Source organism: Mastigoproctus giganteus, chromosome 3, assembly GCF_048544385.1.
Source record: "Mastigoproctus giganteus isolate SK-2022 chromosome 3, ASM4854438v1, whole genome shotgun sequence".
In the NCBI taxonomy this organism is placed as follows: Eukaryota; Metazoa; Arthropoda; class Arachnida; order Uropygi; family Thelyphonidae; genus Mastigoproctus; species Mastigoproctus giganteus.
The window spans coordinates 245,909,308-245,925,784 of record NC_143577.1 but is presented as its reverse complement, the minus strand read 5'-3'; the positions used below and the strand labels follow the sequence as shown (position 1 = coordinate 245,925,784).

Sequence of the window (16,477 nt, the reverse complement as noted above, 5' to 3'; positions counted from 1 at the left end):
TAGCCAGGTGGGAAGGAGCAGCAGTGCATAGCACACGCTTCTTGATCAGACCGGGGTTCGAGCCCGTCACCACCAAATACGGAGGATGCAGAAAGGTCAGGGAATGACCACCGCATATCCCGGAGCAATATGGCCTTAGTTGCTAATGCTCCTAAAAAAAAAAACCAAACCAATCGGTCACTTGCACAATAACACAATTTAATACAGCAGCTGTGAGCAAAGAAGCATTAATAGTTTGGATTGTTTATTTTATTAAAGTACTGCTTTCAGGATTTAACCTCCTTAAATTTAAGTAACACAGTGTTACTTATTATCCTAACACTTTGTATAATAATCCTTCCTTTCTTATTTTAAAAGAAAACTGTTAATAATTAATGAAAAATCCTTTTTATCTCACAAAAAATTTCATTGCTTTTTGTCTACATAAATTTTTATTTTGTCAAATTGTCCTTTGCTGACATCCAGTAATTTTTTTTTTTTTTTTTTGTTTAAAGGGATAAATTTGAAGTAACACCTGAAAGCGTACCATATTTGGCTGGTAAGTTTAACCTCTTGTTTTATGTATTATTAATTTATTTCACTAAAAATTGAAAATAAAAAGTGGTATGATGAAATTATGATTTGTAAAATTAAAATACTGTTATACTTTGCAAACTGCAACCAGTAATGATGAAGAGGCAATTTGCAGTTATGCTGTTTTAGTTTAACCCCAGGGGCTCACATCTGGCGAGCATGGGCTTGGAACACCCAGGGTCCTGAGCGGGATATCATCGCTCTTTTCCTTTTTGATGATTCCTTCCTACTTTCTCCCCCCCGGTACTCTTTTTTTTTTTTTTTTTTTTTTTGGCTGGTGCAGCATAAGCCTCAGGCTTCCTTGCACCATATGGCTAATAGTTTTAGTTAATAGATATTATTTGCATTTTGTAGACATATGTCTCTCATTTTGTCTGAACTGTTTCCAATTGAACTGCATTTGACAACTTATTTATAAGTCATCAGATGCAGACATTGTAGGGATAGCAGAGACATGGTATCACTCAAACGTAAATGATGCTGAATTTAAATATGGAAGTACAATGAATATAGGAAGGACAGAAAGGACAAGAGGGATGGAGAGGTTATGCTCTTAATTAAGAAGCATATTAAATCTAAGGCAATGCATCCAGTCAACACAGGTGACCAGTGCAGTGTTGAGTCAGTTTTGTGTGATATAAGCACTGGGTAAACAAAGTTGACAGTAGGAATGTGTTATAGGCCTAATGACTATGACGTATACTAATGACTATGAGTGTACCAAACAGCTATACAGAGAAATAGAGTGGAACAGTAAATCAGAATTTCTTATAATGGGGAATTTTTGAATTGGTCCCTCACTGCCATCCAGGTTTACTGGATGCCATGTTTTCTACAAAAACATGTTAAGATGCAACAAGAGGAAGCAATACTCTTGATCTGGTTATCAGCAGTGATTCTTGATGCATTAAAAATCTGCAGGTTAAAGATCCACTGGGTGGCAACGATCACAGTGTACTAATGTAGAATTTAATTAAAGACATAACTACTGTCAAGGATAAAGTTGTTGTTGTTGTTATTTGATTTTTAGGAGCATTAGCAACTAAGGCCATATTGCTCCAGGGATATGCGATGGTCATTCCCTGACCTTTCTGCATCCTCCACATTTGGTGGGCACGGGCTCGAAGCATGTGCTATGCACTGCTGCTCCTGTCCACCCGGCTATGGAGACGCCGTCAAGGATTAAAGGAAAGGCTTTTGTAAGGGTGACTGCAGTGGTCTCAGGCAGTTTTTAAATTCTATGCAGTGGGACTAACTGTTGATGTTACCAACAGCAAATTCTAAATGAGAAGTAATCATAGAAGCTACTAGACTCTTCATACCAGTGAAGAAATATTGTTCAAGGCTTAGACCTAAATGGATGTCAGATGAACTATTGAGAAAAGTGGCAGAGAAGAAATGTGCATGGGATGCATATAAATTATCAGGTGAATCAGATCAAGCCACAAATCAGGTTAGGAAAGTTAAGGCAAGTTAGAAATTATTCCTGGAGGCCTGACAACTAAACTCCAACCATGGATATTTCAATGAACAAATATTTTAAGTCAAAAATACGAAGATATTGAGAAAATTGGATGGTGGATGGGTTGTGCACCTCTACAAAGTCCAGTAGGATGCAACCAGCATCTTATACTGAAGTTTGCTTGCAAGTGAGTTCTTAATAGTTAGGCTGAAATCATTCCTAAGTGCACCAAAAATGAATTCCAGGCATGGGATATTTGTTTATAAAGTAATCACCATGAAGGATGTGGGTCTTCATCTGACCAAAGTGAAAATATTCCTGACATTATATTTCGAGCATTAGCATTAGTAGAGGCATACGATGCAAGAAAGCAAGCTTATGCAGCATCAGCCAAAAAACCCTCTCGTTTCACACCTCCATTCATTCCAAATGCCTGTCCAGCTCAGCCTTAAATTTATTTAGGCTATCAACTTCCACAACAAAGATGAAAGTCTATTTCACCAATCAGTTACCTGCTGGCTAAAGGCACAGTTCTGCACATCTATTCTCCAACTGACTCTCCTCAATTTGAATCTATGCCCCCTCAGGTTCTTAATCAGAGCAAGAGGAAGAATTCCATCAGCATTCAGCTTGCTCAACCCGTTCACGGCCTTATACACCTCAATCATACACCTTAATGGAAAGGTTCGGTGAAACACAAGTAGTTGCTCTTGACATCTCAAAGGCTTTTGATCATGTTTGGCATAAAGGTCTTCTAAACAAGCTTCCATCTTATGGTTTGCCAACTGTTTTTAGTAATTGGTTATCCAGTTTTCTCTCTGATCGCTCACTGAGGGTGATGGTAGATGGCTCTCTGTCTTCTAACTTCTCCACTAATGCCGGTGTCCCCCAAGGTTCAGTTCTTTCCCCCACTCTTTTCCTCTTGTATATCAATGACCTTCTTCCATTGACTGGAAATCCTATCCATAGTTTTGCCAATGATAGCACATTGCATTCAACTTTCCATTTTGAGAAACCTTGTCCAGCTCAATCAGCTTCAAGTTCTCGAAAATCTGCTGCCAATTCCTTAAATGCCGATCTTCAGGTAATTCTCCAGTGGGGCAAATACAACTTAGTTGATTTCAACCCTTCTAAAACTCATTCTTGTCTTATATCTCGCAAAAAGGATTCTTCTGCTCCTATGCTTACCTTTAGTGACACTCCGATTTCTAGGCAAAATGATATATCTCTTTTGGGGATTACCCTGACTTCTAATCTCTCTTGGCACAAGCACATTACAAATATTGCTTCCTCTGCATCTAAAAAACTTGGTTTTCTCTTTCGCTCTGGGCGTTACTTTTCTCCCAAACAGCTGCTCACTCTGTATAAATCGCAAATCCGCCCTGCCATGGAATATTGTTCCCACATCTGGGGTGGTGCCCCCAAAACCTCTCTCAGGCTTCTTGATTCCATTCAGAAGAGGGCAGTTAGGTTAATTAATGATTCATCTCTAACAGAGTCTCTCCACTCGCTTTCTCATAGATGCGGTGTTTCTGCTGCATGCCTCTTCTACATATACTTCCATGGGCACTGTTCTTCTGAATTGGCTTCTATAATTCCCTCTCTCTCTTTCAAAACAGTCCGAACACGTGCCGCCACCAGCCAACATCCATTTACTGTCCAACTTCAAACCCACAGAACCAACTTTTCATCTTCCTCATTTATTCATTCAACTGCCGTTTTCTGGAACAACCTTCCTTCGTATGTATTTCCTGAAAATTACAATCTACAGAAGTTCAAGTCCAATATCAACAAATATCTTCTTTCGTTTTCTCAACCTCCAACCCAAGCACGGTACTAAGTACTATAGGTTATAATACCTCTCGTGTTTGGGGTTCTCATAAAAAAAAAAAAATCAGATCACTTCGCAGGTGCCTCTTGAGTTATTGCTACCCATATGCAGTACTTTGCACTTGTCAATGTTAAACTTCAGTTGCCACTTCTCAGCCCACTTTTCCAGCTTATGTAGATCCAGTTGGAGTAGCATACTGTCTTTACTGTCATTAACAACCCTGCCAACCTTTATATCATCTGCAAACTTGGACATTAATCTTGATATACCTTCATCAATATCATTGATGAATACACAAAACAAGCCCAGCACCGAACCCTGGGGAACTCCACAAATAACATTTGTCCATGAAAAGCAGTGCCCATTGATTATCACACTGTATCATCTCCCACTCAACCATCCCTTTATCCATTGTAGCAACTTACCCTTAATGCCATACCTTTCCAATTTGTACAGCAGTCTTCCCTGTGCAACAGTATCAAAAGCTTTCCTGAAATCCAAGTATATGATATCAAAATTATTTTTGACATTCAGTTCTTTTGGGATCACATCATAGTATCCAGTCAAATTGGTCAGACAAAGACCTCACTTTAACAAACCCATGCTGTGTCTTAACTATTACTGCAATCTTGTCTAGATGATTCTGCAATGCTTCTTTAACCAGTGACATTATCCCCAGAACACAAGTTAAATTAACACATTATTTTCCCCCAGAACACAAGTTAAACTAACAGGTCTATAGTTACTTGTTACCTTTTGAGAACCCCCTTTGTGAATTGGTGATACATTTGCATTCATTTATTTCTTAATATGATGAATAATGTTGATTGAAACTGAATCTGAGAATTTTGATTAATTCTTTGTCGCCATTAATTAATTAATATTAATTCTTTTATTACTATTTATTACATTCACCATGGAAACAGAGGTTAATGTGCCATCACATTTTTGAACATTTTGGTTTGCCATAGTGGTTCTTATTTGGTAACCTCAGTTTATAGAAAACCTATGTGCAGGAGTTAATACCCTCTTTTAGGTAAGGATACAAACATCAAAAGGTTTGTATCCTTACCTAAAAATAACAGTCCTAAAAAGGTGACTTCACAGGAACTTTAATCCTTTTCTATGTACTCTCCATCTATAGTAACACATTTCTCTCATCTATGGATCAGTTGTTTAATGCCTTGATGATAGAATTCTGCACTTTTTGCCTGAAACCACCATTCGACTTCATTGATAACTTCCTGAGACGAATCAAAGCCACTGCTTGGACATGTCTTTATTCTCGAGATCATACTGGTACACCCAACATTCGTCATTTGTAACCAACCGATCAAAAAAAGTTCTCAACATCTGCAATACACAAATTCAAGTTGGCAAGAACATTGCATTAGACATTGCTTCATCAGCAATCTTGGAACCAATCATGGGAAGACCTTAGATCTGCAGATGGTCATGCAAAATGCTGTGGGCAGACCCATAACTAATTCCCACTGTATTTGCAATAAAATGAATTGTCACACGTCTGTCACTCTGCACCAGCTGCTCAACCTTTGAAACCATCTTACTGTCTGTGGATGTTAATGGCCTTCCTTCTCTTGGCTCGTCAAAGACACTTGTACGACCACACTGGAACTCCTGTTTCCACTTTTTTGCAGTGTCATAGGATGGATAATTTTGCCCATACACAGCCTTCATTTCTTCGTCAATTTCCTGAGCTTCCTTGCCCTGCAAATGCAGGAACTTGATCACTGCTCGATACTCCACTTTGTCAACCATAGCGTCCTTCCTCAGATTCCGAGCTGCACCTCTGGTGTTTGATCAACTACAGAAATTAAATTTCATGTTAGTTTTTTAATATGCAGACAACTTATTAAAAGTGGCATCTTCCTACTGATGTTTTATCTAGGTCAGAGTACGAGCTTTTTGATACCCCCTCATATACTAACTTTATATCTGATATGTCCTAGGGAATTTATACAGTACAGCGATAACTTTATTTAATCAGGCACAATCACAACATAGTGACCCTGTAGAAAGGGAGGCTGGGTCTGTCAGAATCAGGGCAGACTCCAGATAGTTGACAATGAGTCTATTTGTGATGTTAATCAGGGTAATGATCTGGTTGCCACTACCTATATTCGCTGCTCTCCGGGTGTGTAGGCATGTATTACTCTATTGTTGTGTGCACCTGCCTGGCAGGTACACACAACCGGCTATTCCACTTTTGCATACTGTGAATGTTGTATATCGGATTACTTGCCCAGATTGTGGGTGTGTTATGTTGGTCAAACCGAATGTAGATTGGGCAATTGTATTGATGAACATTAGGGGGCTATTTATCATACTGATTTTAACAGCACAACCATCCCTGAGCATTACTGGTGAGCAGAATTTCAACTGTATTCTCCATTTCAACATTGAAATAATAGATTGGGCTAATGTCCTCTTCCATTATTTGTGCCTGCCCGTCTGTCTTTTCTTCTCTAAATGTGGTCTGCAGCTGAGTATCAGTACACGTGCGCAAAGGCTCCTTTCTATATTACTGTTGACCTGTGTTGTAGGCTTCAGTAAGTTGACAAAGAGCCTCTTCGCCTCGAAAACTAGTTGCCCCCATTTGCTTGATTTTGTTTTTAATCCAACTTTGTATTTTCATATTTTTTAATTAATTTGTTTTAGTTTTATTTTTAGCACAGTCTCATTTTTAATTATATATTTTTGTTTCAATAAACTACTGGTTTTTATTTTATTTTATTAGTTGTCAGTTCAGGCAATATTGTTTTAATATCTTTTAATATAATTGGATAGATCCTATTAGCCTGGGTGATGGGATCTTCCACTTCCTCTTTGTTCTCAGTTATCACAAAATCATTTAACTCCCAGTTAAATGATTTTGGTGTACCTCTAGTATTCCTATCCCTAAAAACCTCTTCTTATGTGAATATATTATACTTATGTGGATATATATTATATGCACAATATATATTTAGCTGGTCAGAAACCTGAACACAGTCATCAATAGTTATGTCATTTATATTTAGTGGGCCAATGGTTCACCCCTTTCCTTCTAGTGTTAATATAAACAAAGAATTCTTCACTACTTTTCTTTGCATTCTTAGCTGAAGATTTCTCATAATCTGCCTTAACTTATATAATTCATCCTTAATGACTTTGCTACAGACCAGTTTGTACTTACTATAGGTTTCTGACTACCATGCATTTTTATTTTCTTTTCCACTAACCTTATCAGTTTATCTGACATCATATACCTTGAACAGTGTCCTTAGTTGGTGTAATTACTTCCCTGAATATAGGCTTAGAAATGCCATTTCGGGAAAAAAAATGGATCTGCTAGAAAAGATTGTGAAGAACAAAAAGAGTCTTTATTGAGAAATCCAGCACTTTAAAAAGTTTTAGTAAATTAAATAAATGGGAATAGCTCTTTCTTTTGTTAATGGCGCAAAGCTGAAAAAAAATCACTTAAATTTAGGAAAAATTATATAGACTGGATATTAGAAAATTCTCTTGTGGCCAAATGGTTATTAACTATAATAAATTGGAATAAATTAACAATCTAATCTTGTAGAACTGGAGAGCTTATGTAAATTTAATCCTGTAGTTGTGCTCTGCCACAACTATAGGATTAAATTTATTTTTGAGAGGCACCTGTGAGGTGCCCCTCAAAAATAAATAACATTCCTCTGTTAACTGTTAATCATCAAAATTCTAAAAAATTTTTATACCTTTCTAATTATAGTCAAACTTTTTCTGCAATAGTTTCGGCATAGAAATTGGGTGCAAGAACCTGTCAGGTGCCTCATCACTGTTTTTGCAACTGTTTAAATTTTGCATTAAGAATGGCATGGTACTGGAGAAGTGCTGACTCTGTGTTTGTTTAAAGTTTGAGTTACCTGTTCTTCCTCTCCCACTAGGTCTGTAAACATCTACCATCTTATTTTAGTTGTTTTTGAAAAATTTATTGTTTTCACAGCATAAAGATGATGACATGCAGTGTTCTCTCAAAATGGCTACCACTGCAGAAAGCAACACATGTAGTTTCAAATTGGGAACACTCTGAAGGGTGTCAAATTTAAAATAAATTTGTAAATAAGGCTGAAAATGGACATAACTAATAGTATCAAGTATACATAATATTTTTTTAATAATATTTATATACATAATAAGCAGAAATATATGCACATTCACATTTTGAAATTTCACACTCTTAATAGTCTTTTAAATTGGAAATTGCAAGATACTAAGAGACTGATTTCCTATTTTATGTCTAATGTGTTTTTGAAAATAAAAGAAATAAAGCACACTGTATATTTTAAAAATATTATTTTTTTAATATTTTTTAAAAACTTCAAGTTAGGTACAATAAGTACTGCAGTCCATTAAGAAATGACAAAATATTGGCACTTTTCAAATAAAATTCAAAAAAATCCCAAAATGTTTTCCAAAAATTGAAAATAAAATGGGAACTAGTCAGGTGCCTCGCCACTATTCTGCCACAAATGGGGGGTGCCCCTACTGCCAGGTTAAGGAAGGATTGGACAGGTACCTGGATGGAATGGAGTGACTTTTTTATGGCTGATGCTGAGTAAGCCTGTTTTCTTTGCACTGACTTGCCATTGTTAATGCTAAACTCTTTAGTTTTACACAGTTGAGAACTTCTGTATTTGCAGAAAAGAAATATTCTGAACTCTGTAAATATTTTATGAAATAAAGTAGTTCAGATTGTTATGTTTTTCATTACCATTGAAAAAATGTACTTTTAGACAAATTTTCTTTTCTAAAATTTTTGTTTGCCTCATTCTTTATGAAGAGTGGTAACTTTTCAGTGTATCAACGTTCTTTTTTAATTTTTTTAATAGCCTTGGTATCAGTGTCGGAGGAAGTTAGAAGCCGTTGTCATCTAAAACATCGTATTGCAAGGGTAGTTTCTGAATCTCCATCAGCAGAAGGTTTTTCAGGGGATCTTCACTCTGCTATCTCATCATCCCAAATGTCTACTTCACCAAGCATTCCTACACCAACTCAGACACCAGGCCATACTCCCATACCCTCGCCTTCTTCATCTACTTCAACATCAGCACAGACCTCACCACATGCTCCACCTCCTACACATCCTGCTCAGTTGCTTACGCAGACTACATCTGCTACCACCTTACCAGTAACTCCAGTTAACAGAAGGCAGAAATCGTGGGATCTTTTGGACCAGAATGCTCTTGCTCAAGCACGCCTTACTAAGCAGTCACCAGTACAACAGGTAAAAAATTGTTTTTAAGATTTGATGATTCCCACTTCTGATCAAAAAATTTTCTTCAGCAAATTATCATTTTCAGTCTGAGATTGTGAAATTATACTATAAACTTTTCACTGTAGTAACAACTTTTAAGTAAATATGAAACAGCAAAACAAAAACAAAACAACAGCTAAATGTAATAATTTTTACACTTCATCTACTTTTGCACTCTTATTACTGGTCATAAACTAACAAATGATGCAAGTATTTTTGATATCCTTAAAGTTGTAGTTTTCTTCTTTTTTTTTTTGTTTTTGTTTAAAGAAATGAGTAATAATAATTCTAAGAACCACCAAACTTTTAGGAAGCCTTCCTAATGGTTGAGATCTTAACAGGGCTTCAAAACATTTGGAAGCCCTGTGAATATTTAATAATTTTGAAAGTAGAATTACTTTTTTTTTTTTACTAAATACTTAGTGGGTTAGATAAATCTCCCAAATGATTGTATTTAAAAATCAGAAGAGAGATGGAATCATTAATACGGAAACATTTTTGTTTTAAAAATGTTTTTGAATCTCCATCAGCAAAAAAAAAAAAAAAAAAAAGGATTAATTCCTTCTTGATTTCTAGGGAACAAGTTATTAGAGGATATCCTCCCCCCTTGACAAAAGTTTATGGAAAATTTCTTTTAAAGGATTATTTTACATTTCAGATTCCTTGCCCCCCAGATTCTGAAGATCCTAAAAATTTAGATTTCTAGTCTCCAGGTATCTTATTGCCTTGAACTTTGTGGGAGGAGGGTTCATGGACTGATTATGGTAAACAAATCACAAAATAAGAAGTGGGTAAAAAAGCAGTATATATATACATATATAACATGAGAAAAGTGCATGAATTATTATTGTAGAAAAATGCTGAAAAGGTTTTAATTTTTTTTTTTTTATGACCTTTTTTTTCCATTGATTTGTTATCAGTGTGCTTTATGTATACTCGTCACCTCTATTATTCTAGTTGTCTTTTCACATTTTGTTGAGGCAATCTATAGTGTGTTATGTAATAGATATAATCCTGTATAATACTGGTGGAGAGTTGTGGTAGACTAGAAATTTGTAGCTTTTGTAGATTTTTATTTGCTTTTATTATTATTTTATTTATTTCTCTTTTACCATGGCTTATTTTTATCAGTGTACTGATAAGAATAAGAAGTCTGTGTTCTCTCACATTTTTCTGAGGCAATCTGTAGTGGGTTATGTGATAGATATACTGTATGATTTTATGTTCCCCTTCCTGTTTATAATACTGGTGGAAGGCAGTTAGACTGAAAGTCTTCTATAATTATCAAATTTTGGCAGTTCCCTAGTTTAGATTTCTACAACCATGTCAACACATTTTCATTAGCACACGTTTTGTGATTTGTGAAATCAGTTCATCAGTGCACTTTAACTGGAAGCATGTTATGTAAAGGTCACTCAGTAGCACTACAGAAAACTTTCCTTTATTTATTGTGCATTAGCCAAAACCAGACACTGTGATTAATTAAAAATGTGCAATCTAACCTATGCTTCATGTACTTTACTTTTTTTGAAATCACAGCTGAAAAAAACTTACAAAATCAAAAATAATAATATTTAAGGAATTACTCTAAAAATTAGGTTATGTGCATATAAATATTTGCAATTTAATATTCATTTTTAGTTTCAAATAATGAATTATATGGTAGGGCAGAAACTTTTCAAATATGCTATTTAAATTTATGGTAGGTATAATTAAAAAGAAAATAATTTTTTTCTAGGTACAAGGCAAAGATCCAAAATTCTGGCGAAGTTTAGATATAGATGCCCCAAATATTAGGCCATTATTTAAGACTCAAAGAAGTAGTTCCATGCCTACTCCAAAAATGCAGAAAAGTGTAGATACCGGTCGAATATCTCCTTCAATGGGAGGAAAAGGAGATGAAGGTGACACATCTCCAACATGTAAAGAAGGGGGATCAAGAGTATCCAATGAAGACAATGTTCTTTTAGATCCAGAAGTACTTACAGACTTTCCTACGCAAGCTTTAGTGTTGACAGTTTTGGTATGGACAGTTTTGGTTATCTATTTTTGAATTTTATTGTGTAATAATTTTTCAAACTTTGGCGAGGATTCTAAATATCAACAGTATTTAAGCACAGTGGTGACTTTAAGCACAATCAAGGCAAGCTCCTACTTGAACCCTTACTTTGTGTAAAAATGTAAACATACAAAGGTGAAACAGTTACTTTAATACTAGCAGACATTACCTAATAGAATAAAAAAATTGCAGTGATTTTTCACTGTACATAACAAACAATAGGAGAATAATGTTCTCTTGTAGTCCTTCAGAATTCAATGTGGCATTTACTGCTATTATACAATTGGGAATTTGCTAAATCCTCTATTTAAGCAAATGTTTTCACTAATTTCTGGGATGAAATCAATAGCAACAAAGTAAGCAAGGCACAAACAACGATCATTATTACACTTCCATTTTTGTTACAGGTTCAATGACTTAGTTGGTAATGACTTCAAAATTTAAAGGACTGGATTCAAGGCCCAGTGATGATGATGGTAGTAACGTTTTCTATGTCTTTACCTATTACCTCCATTTAGTTCATCTACAGCAAACGGAGTAAGGTATTCCCACTGAGAAATTTCAGGTTTTCATTCTGCAAATGAAAAAATAAATAAAATAAAATAATCACAGTTGTGAATTATATATTTAGAACATAATATAATATAGAGATATAACACCACTCATGCACCATTGCCTGAATGCACCTAAGTTCAACCTAGGTTCTAGAACCTACAGCCTGGTTTCCAACATGTTACTATGCATCACAGCCCATGGAAACTCAAAAAAGGAGATCCTGGTGGTTGAGAGTCCTAGCTTCAACACACCACTTTTTGGTGGTGTGTTGAAGACTTTGCAAACTTTTTAGTTTTTTCGAAAAAAATTATATTAAATATCAAAATTTCAAATTTTTTCTTGCATATTTGTCGAACTGATATTCGGGTGACTTGAGTGTCACCCAAATATCAGTTCCATCAGCCTTTTAGACTCCCAGGTAGCAAGTACAGATTGTCTGGCATATCTGAGAGAATGTCTGTGACAACCTCAAGGACATCCTCAATAATACTTCCAAAAAGTGCAGGCCAAGCTGATAGAAATTTCCCCCCAAAAGCCTTGCATAGTCCTTCAAGTCTTGAGTTAATCCACAAGGCTTTTAACATATAATCCCTCCTATTGTGCCTGGGCAGAATTGCAAACACGTAGACATTGTGACCTAACTGGCAGCATTTCTTCAGCATGTCCTATATTTGTGTAACAAATCATCAGACTGTGTATGCTTAATGTCATTAGTCCCCACATGAATAATAATATTCTCTTTACCCACCCTTAAAATCTGACAGTCTCTTGGTAACATCATTAATAGTTGCTCCCGGCAGACATACCCTGGTTCTAGTCCACCTATCCTTATTACAAAAAATATTTCCCATTTCCCTGACAGAAGAGTCCCCTAATTAAACTAAGTCCTTTTGAACCAGAGTAGTTTGCACCTGGTTATTCTGTTCTGGGGCCAGAATCAGGAGTGCATCACTTGTTATTTTGCTAGTCTTAAGTCCCTGATGAGCTCCCAGTTACATTATTCTTGAGGGCAAGTACCTGTTTTTTCATTGACTCATTGTTCTAGCAATGCACCAAATTGTAACTTAAGATTTGTGCACTCCTTTCAACAGTGACAAAGGAAAGAATCTCCAAGTGAGCCAAGATTATCTACTAGGTCGACCTTGGAATACATCCCACAGGTTCTGCAAGGAATAAAATCATAACTCACCCAGGAATCGCTATCGGCTATTTCCGTATGAGTCATGGTACCATCTGACGAAGTGTTCTTGTAATAACCATTATAAAATTTACTAATTATTAATAAAAGAAACTTTCAAATAATTATATTTATAATATTAAAAAATCAAACTATTACAGGGAAAAATAAAACTTATTAAAATAAACTTTACAATATACTAAATAACCTTTGAAATCCTGCTCTAATCTGTAATCCTGATGTAATCCCCTCTTATCTATACTTCTTTACTGTATCTATGTTTTACTATTATACGGACATACTATTATATTTATGTAGGTTAAAAATAAAACACTTTTAATTTAAAAAGTTTATTTCTTTGCTTTAAATATACCAGTATTGAAAAGAGTGGGTAAAATATTTGATGCCTGGAACCTAACCCTGCAATTTCCTATTGACCCTATGATATGAAAGGTTCCATTTGTGCCTGTCCCCCCAGGAACCTAACCCCAACGTAAATCGAGGGCTACCTACGTACTATAAGATAGTAAACTAATTATAAGAAATTGTGGGAGATGTAGTTTCTTTCATTGGTAATTCTTTACTTTATATTTAATTTTATTTTACATTATTCTATCTTTGTTTATTATGTAGTTATAATGAACGCTATGTAAGTACACGTGACCCAAACCACAACTAAATATAGGCAGTGCTCACTTTACAAGTTCCCGGGTTTACGAGTTTTTTTTCCAATTATCAAGTATCAACAAAATCGAAAATATGACCATTAATTGCAAAAAATGAATGTTAAACATTCATAAATACCGCATTCCAAACCATGTGCATAGCAAATACAATACAGTGTATCATGCTTTACGATATTAATCAGTTCCAGAGACACCATCGTATTGTTAAAATATAGTGATGTGAACCCAATAACAAATTGTGTTTTTTGATAATTCGTTTCAAGATCTCGTAAGTTGAAATTTTCGCTGTATAACTAAGCTGTTTATCTCTCTAAAATGTCATTTTTAAGGTCACCAGCGTGGTTTGAAAATTGTATTAGTTACCAATTCAAATCATTAAAATGCACTACACTTTCATCGTTATAAGAATCAATTTTAAATGCCTTTGTGATATTTTTCTAAATCACATTTCTGGAGGTCACGACCATAAAACAATTTGCACTTTCCAGTTTATTGGGCTTTTCTGTTACTGCAAGCAGTTATAAACGGGTAGTAAACTCGATCTTCTTGCATTTGTGAAAATACCGATATCTGGAATTGTGTGGTTTTTTAAGTTATTATGGTGAAGTGTATTTTCCCTTTACTGGAATCTTCAATCGTATAAAAAACATAAATAAATTTTCAGAATATTCTCTTCATTCCTTGTTTTTTTTTTTTAAGCTTCGTAAACTTGTTACTCCATGCAAATCATGTTAGTTGCAATTTGTGTGTGCCATTAAAAAATTCTTATGCATGCAATCATGAAATTTATAATTACAAGAGAAGGTTATCTTGGAAACAAACACCTCTTGAACCATTTCTGAAGAAAATGACTCCTTGTGCAACAAGCCAACAAGTGCCAAGCCAGTAATGAGTGATCAGTGAGTGTGCATTTAGTCGATGATGAAGAATAAACATTCTTTAACATTTGTAAGTTGTAAATAATTTTCTATTATTATACTTTGCTTGATTTTGCAAGCTACGTTTTCATTTCTTTCAATAAATCAATCATTGTTTAAACATAAACTAATTAACTAACTAACTTCATTGTTGATAACGTAACCCCTATTTTTAACATTGTCTATGGGAAATAAATTCCTGCTTTATGAGTGCACACTAGGAACGAATTAACTCGTAAAGTTGAGAACTACCTATATACATTTGAAACCAACCACATAAATTAATATTAAACTATTTGCAGTTTACAAAAATACACCTATGTAAATAATATAAACGAAACTGTTACATTAGGGTCACCTGGAAAGTTATTTCATATACCCTTATGTATTGTGTCTGTAAATTGCATGTGTTCTCTGGTCGATTTGCCTGTTTTGCTGGACGAAAACCTCCAGTTGCTAGTTATGCCTGAGGCCGACTAACTCAGCCACGAAGTGAAAAAAGCTCAAATGTTCCTCTTGTCATTGAGGATATGAACCCAGGCCTTTTCCACCCAGTGTGTGGAAGATGGTGACGATACCACTGTGCTACCCACACAGACTAAATAATCTAAGCAGACGCCATTACAGAATTTTTAGTGCGGGACCCCCCCCCGGAACACTTTCGCAAACAACCAGTTGGGAACTGCTGCCATAATGCACAAGTTCCTGCATATGTCTATAAGTTCCGAGATTGTTTTTGCTGTAAAGCTCCACAGGAAAGAGTGTTTTGTGCAATTGTTGGATCTTTGTAGAGAAAATGTTGATGATTTTTTTTTTTTTTTAAAGGAATAATACTGGGTAGATCACTATGACCCTGAAACAAAACAGATGAACAAACAATGAAAATATTCATCTTCACCTCCTTCCCACCGAAAAAAAAAGGCAAATTTCAATTGTTTGTTAGTCTGCCTTTCAAATTACCTCCCAAAAGGCAACAATATCACACAAACTCCTCAGAAAGTTAAGAGTTAAAGAAATGTGAGAAGCTATACCAAGGTGTCTGCCTCCTAGTCAACAAAGCTGCTCACAAGGCTGTTCTCACAGTGGACTTAGTAATCAGATGTGACTGAAAATTTGCAGCTCCCACCTTATTCTTCTGATCCCTCACCTTCAGACTTCTTCCTCATCCCTAAAATGAAGAAATCATTAGGGTGCTGCCAATTTCAGACTGATGAGGAAGTAATTCAAGAGGCCTGAAACTGAGTTCTGTTCAAGAGGCCTGAAAGAGCTTATTGACAGATAGGGAAAATGTGTGGTCCTAGAAGATACCTACATAAAGAGAGTGACAAGTTTCAAATCCCTAACTCAAATATTTAGGTAAAGGAATTATTATTTCTATGTGAAAGTAAATACTTATTGACCTCCCATTGTATTTTAGGTAACATTTTCCAGAGTAAGTTGTAAGAACGAAAATATGTACTATTTATAAAACTATTACCTTACGTAGTGCCCTCTTTCTCAATGTAAGTAAGTAATTTTTTAATATATATTGAGTATAGACTTTTTTTTTTTTTTTTTTTTTTTATTTCAGGCAACACTTGTAAGGAATACTACAGATGAAAATGAAATGCGAATACTCTATGAATATTTGGCTGAAGCTTCAGTCGTTTTTGCAAGGGTATTTCCAGTTATGTAAGTTGTATAGTATTTCTTATGATATAATCTTTCTTGATTTATAAAATGTAAATAAAGAGTTGCCAAATACTTGCATGTGGCTAGGAAAAGGTATACATGCCAAGTAATAAGATATGAGTCGTTCGTATCTATCTTATAGCAATAAGGTAGTCACTTGCACCATGTGTTTTGTATCCACAAAATATGTCAGTATTCCCATACTCTCTGCCTTGTAGAATCCTATGACCCTATGTGGCTGTCT

General features: G+C 35.2%; 1 protein-coding gene across 1 annotated transcript in view; it reads left to right on the top strand.

The window, feature by feature from the left end:
* Positions 1-16,477, top strand: part of Nf1 (neurofibromin 1) — a 1,111,953-nt gene that overhangs the window by 1,009,283 nt on the left and 86,193 nt on the right. The window contains exons 52-55 of the mRNA XM_090369763.1: positions 495-538; positions 8,744-9,138; positions 10,907-11,191; positions 16,133-16,233. Coding sequence (XP_090225889.1) covers positions 495-538; positions 8,744-9,138; positions 10,907-11,191; positions 16,133-16,233 — 825 coding nt within the window. The remainder of the gene's footprint in view (positions 1-494; positions 539-8,743; positions 9,139-10,906; positions 11,192-16,132; positions 16,234-16,477) is intronic.